Below are 12,297 nucleotides of genomic sequence, written 5' to 3'. Positions count from 1 at the left end.
TGCTCTGCAAAGTGTAACTAAGAATAGAAGAAAATGACAATGATATTGGAAGGAGAGGGAAAATTTTGTTTCTTTTTTAACTAGATAATGCAGACCTACGATCTGACTGAACTGCAAACATGCATTTGAAAAAGAAGAAAAATGTAGAGCTAAAGCAGACAGTCCTTAGAAAATTTGCAGCAGCTCTGTGGTTATTTTTGTTTTGGTTTTTTGGTTTTCTTTTTTTTTTATTTATTCATTTTTACATTATTTTAATGAAAAGGCAGGACTGGGATAACTGAATGCACATATTGACCTGTACGCAGCCACTACAAGCAACAGTATTTTACAAGCATTTCCAGAGCAATATGAAGCCCCTAGGTGCACACATTGCTATCCCCACATAAGCAAGATACAAAACAGGGGTGCGTCTGATATGAAAAGACCAGAAAGCTATATTGCGAAAGAAATGATGCACTCTCCCTGTGTGTGTCTGCAAATGCAAGTATAGCAAAACCAAAAACCACCAACCAAAAAAACCAAAACAAGACACAGATCTGTTATGGTTTTGTTTTTGCTTTCCTTGACAGCGATCTTTTCCAGCGCATGTGCTCAGGGTATTCTGGTGAATGCATTTCAACTCCATAGTCCTCATACTCGTCCTCTCTCCTTTCTGACTCCATAGGTACTATAAAGGGTTCACCTTCAGGTTGATAGGGTCCACTTTCAGGCACGTATGGTTCTGGTTGAAAATAGTTGTCCGATTGGACATAATAGTTATCGCATGTCTTTGAATCCACAAATACAATGAAAGTTAGTTTGTCTACATGATGTTAGTCCAATCTTATTTCCACATAATAAATACATAAATTAATAGTTCACTGGGGGTATTTTTCAGTTTTGCCAATGAATACTTTTTGGCAGTAACATAATAAAAAGTTTGAAACTCATTTTGAAAGGCTTTGTATTTATAGGACACAAAACGTTGCAGAAAGAGTCTTAAATTGTGCAAGGGACCAATTATTGTAAAAGAAAAATAAAACAAAACCAAAGCAAATCAAATAAAAATATTATTTTACAGCTACTTCGGTAAATCCAAGCACTGGACTTTATTTTAGACTGCGTAATTAGTAGAAGACATGGAGTGGGTAAAATGAATAAGTGGGTTTGGCATATACTAATCTTCTCTGAGAATGGGAAAGTAAGTGTACACATAACTATCACCAGCGGCAATATACAGTACATGTCATTTTCTTGTGCTGTTCCTCGTAACAAACCGAGTTACAGCTGGTGCTTCAGGAACACCAAAAACTACAGCAAAACAGAAGAAAAATAATTATAAAACTTTGGTATTTATAACTGCAGTTACAGAATCCAACAAGATTACATATAAAAAAAGGCACATGCCCCGATTCAGACAAGTTGGTAACAAGCAACAGACAGGTAGGTGTCATAAGTTGTCAAAGATGTTATCCCGGCATATAGCAAGCAGCAGCAGGCTTTTATGCAAAAGCATCACGTAGAGTTGTTAACAGATTTTAGTGGATACGGTCCCATACAAATCATTTACAAGCCACAATTAGTTTACTATTTACATAAGTCATTTCTCATTTACCAGGTTAAATCTGTCTCTTCTAATGGCATTACCGTTGCTGGTTAGTAGTTTTATAAGCCTCCTTCACCACTGAGGCTTTTGATGGTCTGGGTCTTTTTTTTAAAAAGAAAGACTGTCTATTTTATTACTGAAATGCAACAGGCTTAATGAATTGACATCACTGTCCTTTATCATCTCATTCACGAGTTGTGTTAGTAAAAAGAATCTCCCCATTCTATGAGACCAACATGGTTCAAAAACCATATCCGTGGTGAAATATCCATACAGACTCATTTTCTAATAAGCACGTGCGCAAACATCTCAGAAACAGGATTTTCATGTATTCAAACTGTAAGCAGCACTGGCGACTTAGAAAATGTGTTAGCCGAAACCTGAAACAGGTCAAAGATGATGTTAGTCTTTTAAAAAGTCCATCAGATGTGCAAAAACATACTTTCATCCAACTAAATACGTAACAGTTAAGTCATAGGCATATATTTATATATGTATACATAGCTGCTTACTAGAAAGGAGAACACTGCTGAATCACAGGTACAATTTTCTTTCTTTTTCATTTAAATAAGAATTTTGTGTGAGATCTGCACAACCACCTGGCTCTTTAACCAGCAGCACTGAGTCTGCAAGTGTGTACATATATATATATATATATATCTTTTTTTTTTCTTTTCATGGGTACATGCACAATACACTAACAGCAAACCGTATCCAATAGTAGTATCACATACACTAATTTTGAGATGTTGCAATGCATACATATTAATTTGTTAACAATACTGTGGTCCTGCAGGATCCCCATGTCAAAATATATTAGAATCTTTCCAGTCAGAAATTGGTGGCCGCTGTGACCCTTTCTTTTGATTCCTGAAGCAGCCTACTGTTTTGAGCTACATCACAGAGAGGAAGGCTGATATGACCCAGGGCTAATCAGGGACTCCATGGTGTTTAACTCGGTAGAAATTGTAGGACAGTGGTGTTTTTCAGTTGTCTGCACTGTGTCACTGAATGGATTTCCTTTGTGGAAAAATTTTATTTCAGGTATCAATTTTGTATAAAATAATCCTGACATTGCTCAAAAAGAGACACACGGAAATTGCCAACCACAGCATTCTTTTTATTTTTCAAGAGAAACATGGAGAATTCAACCTTGTTCTGAAGACGGTTGGAAGGGTTGGGGACGGAGGGGAAAAAAGAAGAAGAAGAAAATGGTCACTTAAATCCTATGAGCAACATTATCAACTACTAACCGTTTATGTTTAAAAAAAAAAGACTGAAATATTTAGTTACTACTTCCTATTTAAAGCGAGCCACACATAACATCAAGTAAATCTGTATCAAAGTCCAAATGACTGCTCATATACCTGCACATTACAATGAGGCAGGCCTGCTCATTGCAACCATTTCCTCCTGACTCAGTATGTCCAGGCTAGCAGGACTGTCTCATGTAAAGCAGCTCAGTGTGAACAGCCACATCTGTGAAGGCTATTTAAGGCAAGTTAAGTTGTTCATAACCTACCTGGGAATCCTTGGCCGTTATAAGGGATGCTAGCACACTGGGATGAATCACAATATCCTGGTGGCCCTGGGGGACCTCGAATACCAGCATTTCCAGGTCGACCTGGTGGCCCTGGTGGTCCTCGTGATCCTGTGGAGCCTGGTGGACCAGTTCTAGATTCTCCTTGTGGACCTAATTTTAGAATTGAAAGGTTGGGGGGTTGTTTTCTTTAAGAGCTAGCTTGATAAAAAGCTAACATTACTGCTGTCTAGACTATACAGTCTAGGCTATGTCTTTGGTGAGAAAACACTTGCACTTTGTTGCTAGTTGTTGGGGGTCAACAGAAGAAAAACAAAAGAAAGCTAGAAATGTGACTCATCATTAGTTGCTTCCCTGTGTGTGGCTTACTTAAGGATTTATTCACAGAAATTGATTTTGTAAGTTTTGAGCCAAGTAAGAAACATCAATGAATTCTCTGGTTTATTTCCCCTCTGTGTAAGATACAAAGATCTCAAGGGAAACTACTAGATTAGACAAGCACATTGGATTTCAATTAAAATATAGGAGTACATTAATTCTTCTACCCTGTAGCCCCAGGATAGATGAGGTAATGTTTTTTTTGGAACCAGTCTTATTATGGTTAGCAGAAAAGTAAAGCTTAAGTAACTGGGGCTACAATTTGCTGCAAGCATCTTATGGGTCCTGTAATGAAAAACCATGTTTAGCCTAGTAAACTACAAGCAGAAACAAATGATGTAGCTGATTTCTGCCAAGGCATCAGTGAACAAAATTGCATGATGTCCAGGGACAATTTGTAGTTCTGTAATCACAAGTGAAAAATGGAACTAGATACTGCAAAAGTATCATCTGATAAAGCTTATGAAAATATCCGTCAAATATTTGGACAATATATTTTCATGAGATACATTTTCACACAAGCAAGCATGCCAGATGAGTAAATTACAAGATAAAGACAAATACCTACTAGCCACAAGCAAAAATCTTTCTAAATTGCCCTTTTTTGCAGGGATTTCCAGTAAACTCTAATACATGTCAAAAACATGAAGTGGACAGAGTAAAGCACGTTCATTCACCATATGTAGTCTGGTTCCCTATGAAGAAATGTTGTCTTTTTCTCCTACTTTTCTGTAAGCTGATAAAACAAAAAATATTTACCAGGTGGTCCCGGCAAACCTCGTGGTCCTTGAGATCCAGTCCCTCTTTCGCCTTTCTCTCCAGGCATTCCTACAGAATAATAAAAAAAAAGCAATAAAAACCAAAGGAAGGAAATGACATCAATAAATATTTCTTCATGCTCTCTCATTGGTATTAATATTTAGTTCCCATTATTTAATGTAACAAGGCTGGTCAAACCTTATTTTGTACAGATGTCCAAATATGCATTTGGGAAAATAATTTGGATATAAATATACTAACCTAAAACCAAAGTAGGATGCAGAATTAATTTAGTGTGAATAAACTTTCTCAAACATAGAAAAGTCTTTGAGATACACCACAGAACCTTATTATATTAAACTACAAACAGGAAGGTATTTTCAAAAGCTTGCATACTTCTGCTATAAAGGATGCTTTACACTTTCTTAGAGACAGTTATGATGAAATAAGTTTAAGAAAGAGCAGAATTCAGAAATTCATTCTTCCTTGATTTTTTTCTAGTCTTTTTTAAAGATTATACCAAAATATATACTAGAAAACACAGCACTGAGCCTATGCTACAGTAGAGTAGCTGGAATAAGCAAAGGCCACAACATAGTACAGTACAGACACTCCATGTCATTGCAGTGATCCAAGGTAGCCATTACCCATATGCTCAAACTCAGTTCAGAGTTGCTTCCCTCTCTCAGAGTACTGCAAAGAGCCAAGGATATAGACCTAATACTTTCAACTCCTTTTTATTCTTGGTAATGACTCATTTCCTCTCTTAATCAGAGTTCTGTTCTGCAAAGAGTTGTGTTACTCCAAACAGCCTTTCAAGATGTAGCTGTTTAGTGCCAGAAGAGTTCTGAGAACATTCACTTTCCTGGGATATCCTGTGGAAGCCTGAGACAGCAGCCAAAACGTTATACCAACTTGTGTTTCATGAAACATGAGCAAGGGAGAGACAGAGCAAAGCACTGCTGTAATTAAGCTTGTCCTCCAGAACATCAGTGTCATCAGGCAATCCAACTGACCTAAGAGGCTACCACTAGGTGTGGGCTTCCTAGTCTGACATGGTAAAGGGATCAGACTGCTCCTCTGGCAGCCTCTGCACTATGTCCACTGTGAAATATACAGCTGCCTTGGAATTTACTCACCTCTTTCACCAGGTGGTCCTTGGACCCCAGGAGGTCCTGGGAATCCTGGTCTTCCTCCAGGTCCAGGCTCTCCTCTTGTCCCAGCAGCTCCTGGGGGACCAGGTGGTCCTGGTGGCCCTGGCTGGTTACGATTTGAATAATAATCGTTCGGGATTTGATTCAGCATTTGGTTGAACCGGCTCATTTGACCTTCAAAAGGGAAGAAAAATGGTTCGATAAAAAATGTGAAATGAGTGAAAGTCTTTTATCAGAGTGGGAAGGAATAACAAATTCTCTCTCTTCATTAAATCCTATCCTTTCTCCCACTCAATAGATTAGGGATGAACTACTACAGATTAGTTAGGAAGACTTAAGATGAATGTCTGATAAGAAGGCTGAACATAAATGGAGGAGGGAGGGAAGAAAGGTAAGGGGGATTCTGGAAACCAATAACATTAACAAAAATTAATTTTAAAGCAATTAAAGTCACAAAATAAGCATTTGTTTGCAATACTCTTGCTCTCAGAGTTCTATTTAGAGGTTGTTGCTACTCTGAAGAACAGAAAGGACTTGTTACACTTCCAAAGGTGGAGTATCACATTTCTATGTACTTTGAGAGCTCTGAAGCTACCACAAACACAGTATAAATTATTCATGTGTAGAGCTAGCAGCACACAGTCTATGAAGTCACTTTCTTAAGCCTGTAGGGTGCATAGACTTGTACCTATATACCTTCTGCATAGAGGCAAATTTCATTTCCAAAGAAAGGTGTCCGAACAAAAGCAACAGCGTTGTGAAACTGTGCAGAAAGGAGCCCTTAACAAGGGGCTACCTCTAACCATACCCGATTAGTGTAATGTGCCAGTCCTAGCATAACCCTGAAGAGATGAGCTGAATATGAAAAAAATAAGGCAGGGATGTTCAAAAAAGAGATGCTAAGAGATCTCAGATAACACATCCTTATTCATAAGCTTAATACATTCATGAATGTACTTTCCTTCCTCTGCGATGGCTAACTAATAGACATGTTTTAAACAGCAGCCATCACAGACATTTTAAAGGACATACTGTCCTTCTCCCTGTACACAAGCACTCTTAATGATCCAAAAGGTATGTCTGTTTACCTCAGTCAGCACTTACCCTTGTTATAGAAACAATATTAAGAACAATTTATGGGCACATTTGTCTTTGTCCTCCTCAGCAGGTCTACTGATCGCAAAAGCACTGCCTCAGGGACAGAAAGCAAGCCTCTGCAGAAAACACTTTCATGGGCTGCAGAGCTGCACTGTGTGGCAGTAGAGGACTAAAATTCAATTTGGAGTCCTTATCCAAATAAGTATCATTTTTACTTGCATAGCACAGCTGATTCTGTGCACAGTGTTTACCCAACACTCATCTGTCTTTTCCTGCTATCAAAGTACCTGCAGTGAGCATCTTTTTTCTCACCGACTCCTTCCTCCTGAAGATAAGACATGTTCAATGAGAAAATGTATATCAATTTTTATGACAAAGATAAAGTAATTTTGGACCAGACTGACAAAAGGACAGTCATCTTCCTTGTATAGAGTATTGGACTCGCATGTGCATTTCCAAAGGTCACAGGTTAGTTTATAATCAAGCTAGCCATTTGGATCTGGCAAAAATTTAGTGCTACATTTTTTTCCACCAAATCATTGGCATTGGACAGCTATCAGGTCACTCAAGCTCTTGCTATGCTCTGTGGCCAATATCCCTCACCTTAAATTTAAACCATTGTTTTCTCTTTTAACAAACAAAGTAGTAAATTACTAGTATGAGAAAAAAAGCAAGCCACGCTGTTTACCATTTATCAGTTGTTCACAAACTTGTCTTGCAACTGCTCGCATCATGTTCTGAGAAGCAATGTCACCCTAAATAATCAAAACCAAAACAAGTGTTTTATTAGCAAGTGTCTGTGCTTTTAAAGACATAGAGTTTAATTTAAAAATATGAGAAAAACTGTCTTTAAAGGAGACTTACTCTGTCACCTTTTTCTCCCTTCATTCCAGGTGCTCCCTAAAATAAATACAGTAAAAATAAAACAGCTGAAGGATTATGTTATTCCGCCCCACCTATAGGTTTGAGACATGCAATTTTAGAAAACGTTTTGACTCCTTCAAGAAGACAGATGTGGTCCTCCTTGAACTTTACATTTCATTTACTTACACCTAAAGCAGGTGCCAGAAAAGACTGGACGAGCAGTGATCTTTTGTGTATAATCAAACACACTGACAGATGCAGAAGAAGAAGATCTGAAGGAAAAATTCAAACCAGGGCCAAAGAAACTGACATATTCTGGCTCTGGGACCACACTGGCAATTTGAAAGTTGAATTTCTAGCATCACATTTGTGTAAATGGTGAATAGTCTTGTGTGAATTATATAGGACTCTTTAATTTTAAGTCTTAAGCCAACTCATCATTAAAGAAGGTAAGCTAGGAAGAATAACACGTCTAGGAAGGGTAGCTGTCTCCTTAAACCCACAAGAAACAGACCCTGTGTTAAGTGAAGAAGTGCTATGCAGACATGACATATAAGATGGAGAGATATGCCATTAAGTGCTTATTCTATTTATAACGACAGCTTCCCTGCTAATTCTCAACTATTTCTAGTCTTACAATAGTCTTAGCTTGAGCTGCTTTATAATTATTGACATTTGCCAAGAGCTAACTTTTGTCTAACAGCAATTTCCATTTGCCTTTGAATACCCTAGTGGTTGTTGTGGGTTTTTTGGTTTTCAAGAATACTATGTAAGAAGCCAACAAGAAGGACTGATTCTAATTTTTATATATGTATGTGTCTATGGCTGGAAAAACATCAGGTATACTCTAAAGATGTTTTTAAATGCTGAACTGGAGATATGCATGCACAATCTACTCTGCAAACAAAATTTTGTGTGTGCACCTCTCACAAAACATTTTGAGATTTTAGCCTTATGTTTGCATTCCAGTGTTAGCAAATAAAAGCATCAAGAGAGAGCAAACCATACTTTCCAAAGAAACTGTAATTACAATGCTTGTTATGATGGATTTTGAAAGATTTTCAAAATAGACAGCAATGATCTCAGAAGGATGTTTATAACTTGCTTTGATCTATTTGACATGATTTTGGCCACAGTAAAAATTGCAGATACTTGTGTATATAGTCTTGTGTGAATTTTTACTATAGTAAAAATTACAGATATTTAAAATAAGTGGAGAATTAGATTCACAGTCGTTTGTTTTAGTCACTAGGTCGGCCTTTGAAAAATCTAAAAATCCGCAAAGTATTTTAAAACTATTCTTTTAATTTTGACATTGAAACACAAAAGGAAGAAGAAAACAAAACTGCATTTACTGCAAGAGCTGCTTAGAGCACAGGAGCTTTGTTACTTAAGCAAAAAGAGGCTAGCATGAGTTCAAATAGATTTTCACTTGTAGCCTAAATTACTATTTGAACGTAAGGCGTATTTCAAAGGTGAAAGACCAGTTTGGTCATCTGCTGCCCTGCATGGCTCTCCACATAGTTACACATACATCCTAAGTATTGCTGATTTTTACATGGTAGCATTTCTTTAAGGAGCCTGTTTATCACCATTAACAAAGCAAAGGCTAAGTGTGGGCCGCAGCTGTTTTTCATAACATTCCCACAGTACCCACAATTAATTTCAACAACACGAGACAACAAATCATTCCACAGAGGTCACAGCGGATAGAATTCAAATGCAGTGGCACTGTTTCATAGACTTCCATCAAGGTTTTGGGCTAACAAATCCCATGGGATATGTTGGGGTGCGAACTTAGTATACTATCTGAGCTTCTCTGCCGCAGTGTTGCATACACCTACCCCATGACGTGCCACAGAAAATATGAGGCAGCTCATCTATCAGTGAGTTAAGTAGTTGGCATACGGTACATTTGCATCATGCATAACAGATTGTTCATGCACAATTAATTGTACAGACTCAAATGAAAGATTTAGAATGCCGACACCATAAATGTGCCACTAGAATAAGTTATGCCACCAATGAGACAGTTACTAATATGTACACAACACACTCATCAAACTGATGAATATTCTTTCCCTTCCGTCCTGCAGTCTTTCATCTATATCTTTTCTTACGCTGTGAAGTCCACAGGGAAAAGGTCTGTCTTTCAGTTTTAGCTTAGCACAGCCACATGCTGAAACAAACCATGGACTTGTAACATGGCCATAACGACATAAATAAACTGTAACAATTAAGACCATCAGGGAAATATGACATTTCTATCTGTCATTCTCTACTAATTAACATTGTGGTAAATGCAGGTGTACTGAAGCTCTAAAAGAGATGTAACTTGACTCTGAATTCAACAGACATTAACATCTCAGTTATAAACTATCACATTTATCTGAAATATCCATTGAACAGAATTGCAGGTTTTTCACTTGCACTAGTCTATAACATGAAAATCTGGGGGAAAAAATTATTAACAAACTATTTGGTGCTTCTCTTTCTGTTTGAAACTTGGCAAATTTTGCTATTCTCTGAAAGCGTATTCATTTGAAATTATCTGCTGAGTACATACTTATAATACCTGCTCATTGTATTCTCATTCTTCCTAAGACTTTCATAGTACAACCTCGTGTTGTTTTGACCGGAAGCAAATCACGCAGTACGTCTTCTTGTTTATTCATTAAGTAAGTGCAAGCATTAAAAATCAGACTTCTAGTCTACTATCCCAGCAATATTCTAATAATTACTTAAAGGGCCCTGTTCCAACGAATTCGCTTGCTAGAGCATTCACACACAGAGCTATACACAGAAGAGAAAAAAATGAAGCAACCTTTAAATGTTCAAATCCTATATACTGTTTCTGGAACTATTTTTGCTGACCGGTCAAGAAAAGTTCTTCAGGCTGCCTTCAGCCACAGGCCACGTTGGTAAGACAGGAAGGTGCTCTGATAACAAAAGCACAACATTGCTCCAAAGTATTGCCAACAAAGGTCTCCCAGGTAGAAAAATGCTAAGGCCATTCCTTAATTATAAGCGATACACAGTCAATTTTACAATTCATTGAAATCAAATGATCCTCATTCTTCAGTTTGTGACCTTGCAAAGATACACTGATTCAGCCTTATGATTGGAAATCTATAGGCTTTTCCAAACTAACTTTAATATTTGAAGATTAGAGGCTGACTGGCTATGTTAACAGCAAAGTTCATTTTCTACCTGGATATTTTAGAAATATGACTTCCAAAAATAATTACAACTGCAATTACTGAGTTGCTATTTGCATCTTCCTCCCACTTGGTTATATTCTTCTTAAATTTCAGTTTATTTTCTTTTAATAGACAAAAACGTGCAATTTAGCCAACTGCTTGCCAGCATTTTGAGAAGCAGCAGCTGCTGTTAACATTCTTTTTTGTTGATATCCTGCAATGAGGGAGTCACTTGGGGTCAGTGTGAGAAGAAGCTAGTTTATGCTGCATGTGGGATTTTTCAGAGCTGTGGGATGAAGGCTGGGGCTGCAGGAAAGTTCTACAGCTGAAGGAGGACAAAACAAAGGAAGTTTTGCTATTTTTACTTTAAAAGATAATGCACTCAATTGTTTTCCCCAAAAGAATGTTTGCTCCCCACAAGAACCACGCTCGCTGCTCCCAAAGCAGCATCTTTTTGAGACTTCATCTGGGATGTCTGCATAGATGGATGCAAGATCAGTAAACACGTGGCAGCAGAGAATGGAAAATGCTCAAATACTGCATCTAACTCACAACAAACATCTCCCTTATGTGCTTGGGATTAACCTCTAAAGATTTTCACAGTCTATTTGGTCCTGGAGGCATCAGTCTAATAGTACCTTATATATAAAACATGAATGCCTTGCACTATTTCCCGGGGACCTTCTACATCAATAAAGTCAGACCTTGTTGTCACAGAGTCTGTTTTATAAACAAGACAGCTCTACCTTAAGACAATTTAGTCTGCCTACCCATCCATTACCATTTTCACTCTCACACCTATAAAACAACAGTACAGGAACTTTTCTTCTCTGATAGTCCAAGACCTTCTATTTTCCATTACATTTATTCCCAGAAAACATATCCATTTCTTCTTGAGCTAACATCCCCTTTTAGCTAAATGACTCTTTCTTACCCTTGCTGGTTGTTACCCTATGATATATGTACAGACTACTACCAAATTCTCACTCTCTGTTTGACCAGACAGAGGACAGATATTTTAGTCTCCTCTAGGATAGCCAGTGCTAAATTCTCAATAGATTACTGACTCATTTGTGTTCTTACTGTTCCTTTTTCGGTCATTTTGTTACTACACTGAAAAAACACCTAAGTTTCTCTTGGAAGTACTTATAAGCAGATTATAAAGTCAAATTTCCGATTTCCATGAAAATTCAGTTAATACTTCAAGTATCAACTTGTTCTAGTATAAGTACACATTGAGGTAGAGAAATGTTTACAGCCACATTCGTGGTGTGGTCTGCCTCAGCTTAGCACATTAGTGGTATTTAACACATCAGAAAAGAGCTCCAATCAACTGTGTTCACTGAGAATGTCTTTGCAATACCAAGGCTCCTCATAATTTGCATGTACCTGTGTATTTTTTGCCTGGGGTGTAATGTTCCTTGCTTTGTAGAGGTCTTTCACCTGACTTGCAGTGCATAATACCAGCAGTACAAACTGTTCAGGTAGAAGAAAAAATGGCAGGATCTGGTCAAAAATTATTTACTCCTTGTATTTACCAGAGGCAGTATGAAGCCTCGTTATCTTTCTCCAGGACAGGAAGTTACAAATTCAGGCAGGCATGAACTATGATTCATGACACTGCAAGTTGCATTTGGCCATAAGGCTGCACCTTTTGCAATTCTAATACTGGACACAAAGGAAAGTGTTGAAATTCTGTCCTCCAGGAGTCTGATAAAA

General features: G+C 37.7%; 1 protein-coding gene across 1 annotated transcript in view; it reads right to left on the bottom strand.

Moving 5' to 3' along the window:
• Positions 1-243: 243 nt before the first annotated feature.
• Positions 244-12,297, bottom strand: part of COL12A1 (collagen, type XII, alpha 1) — a 100,007-nt gene continuing 87,953 nt past the window's right edge. Inside the window, 6 exon segments of the mRNA XM_009333147.1 lie at positions 244-721; positions 3,108-3,278; positions 4,263-4,331; positions 5,402-5,590; positions 7,203-7,269; positions 7,379-7,414. Coding sequence (XP_009331422.1) covers positions 540-721; positions 3,108-3,278; positions 4,263-4,331; positions 5,402-5,590; positions 7,203-7,269; positions 7,379-7,414 — 714 coding nt within the window. The 3' untranslated portion in view covers positions 244-539.

This window comes from Pygoscelis adeliae, unplaced genomic scaffold (assembly GCF_000699105.1).
Source record: "Pygoscelis adeliae isolate BGI_AS28 unplaced genomic scaffold, ASM69910v1 Scaffold57, whole genome shotgun sequence".
Classification (NCBI taxonomy): domain Eukaryota; kingdom Metazoa; phylum Chordata; class Aves; order Sphenisciformes; family Spheniscidae; genus Pygoscelis; species Pygoscelis adeliae.
Note: the sequence above shows the minus strand (reverse complement) of the source record. Positions and strands in the feature narration are given on the sequence as shown.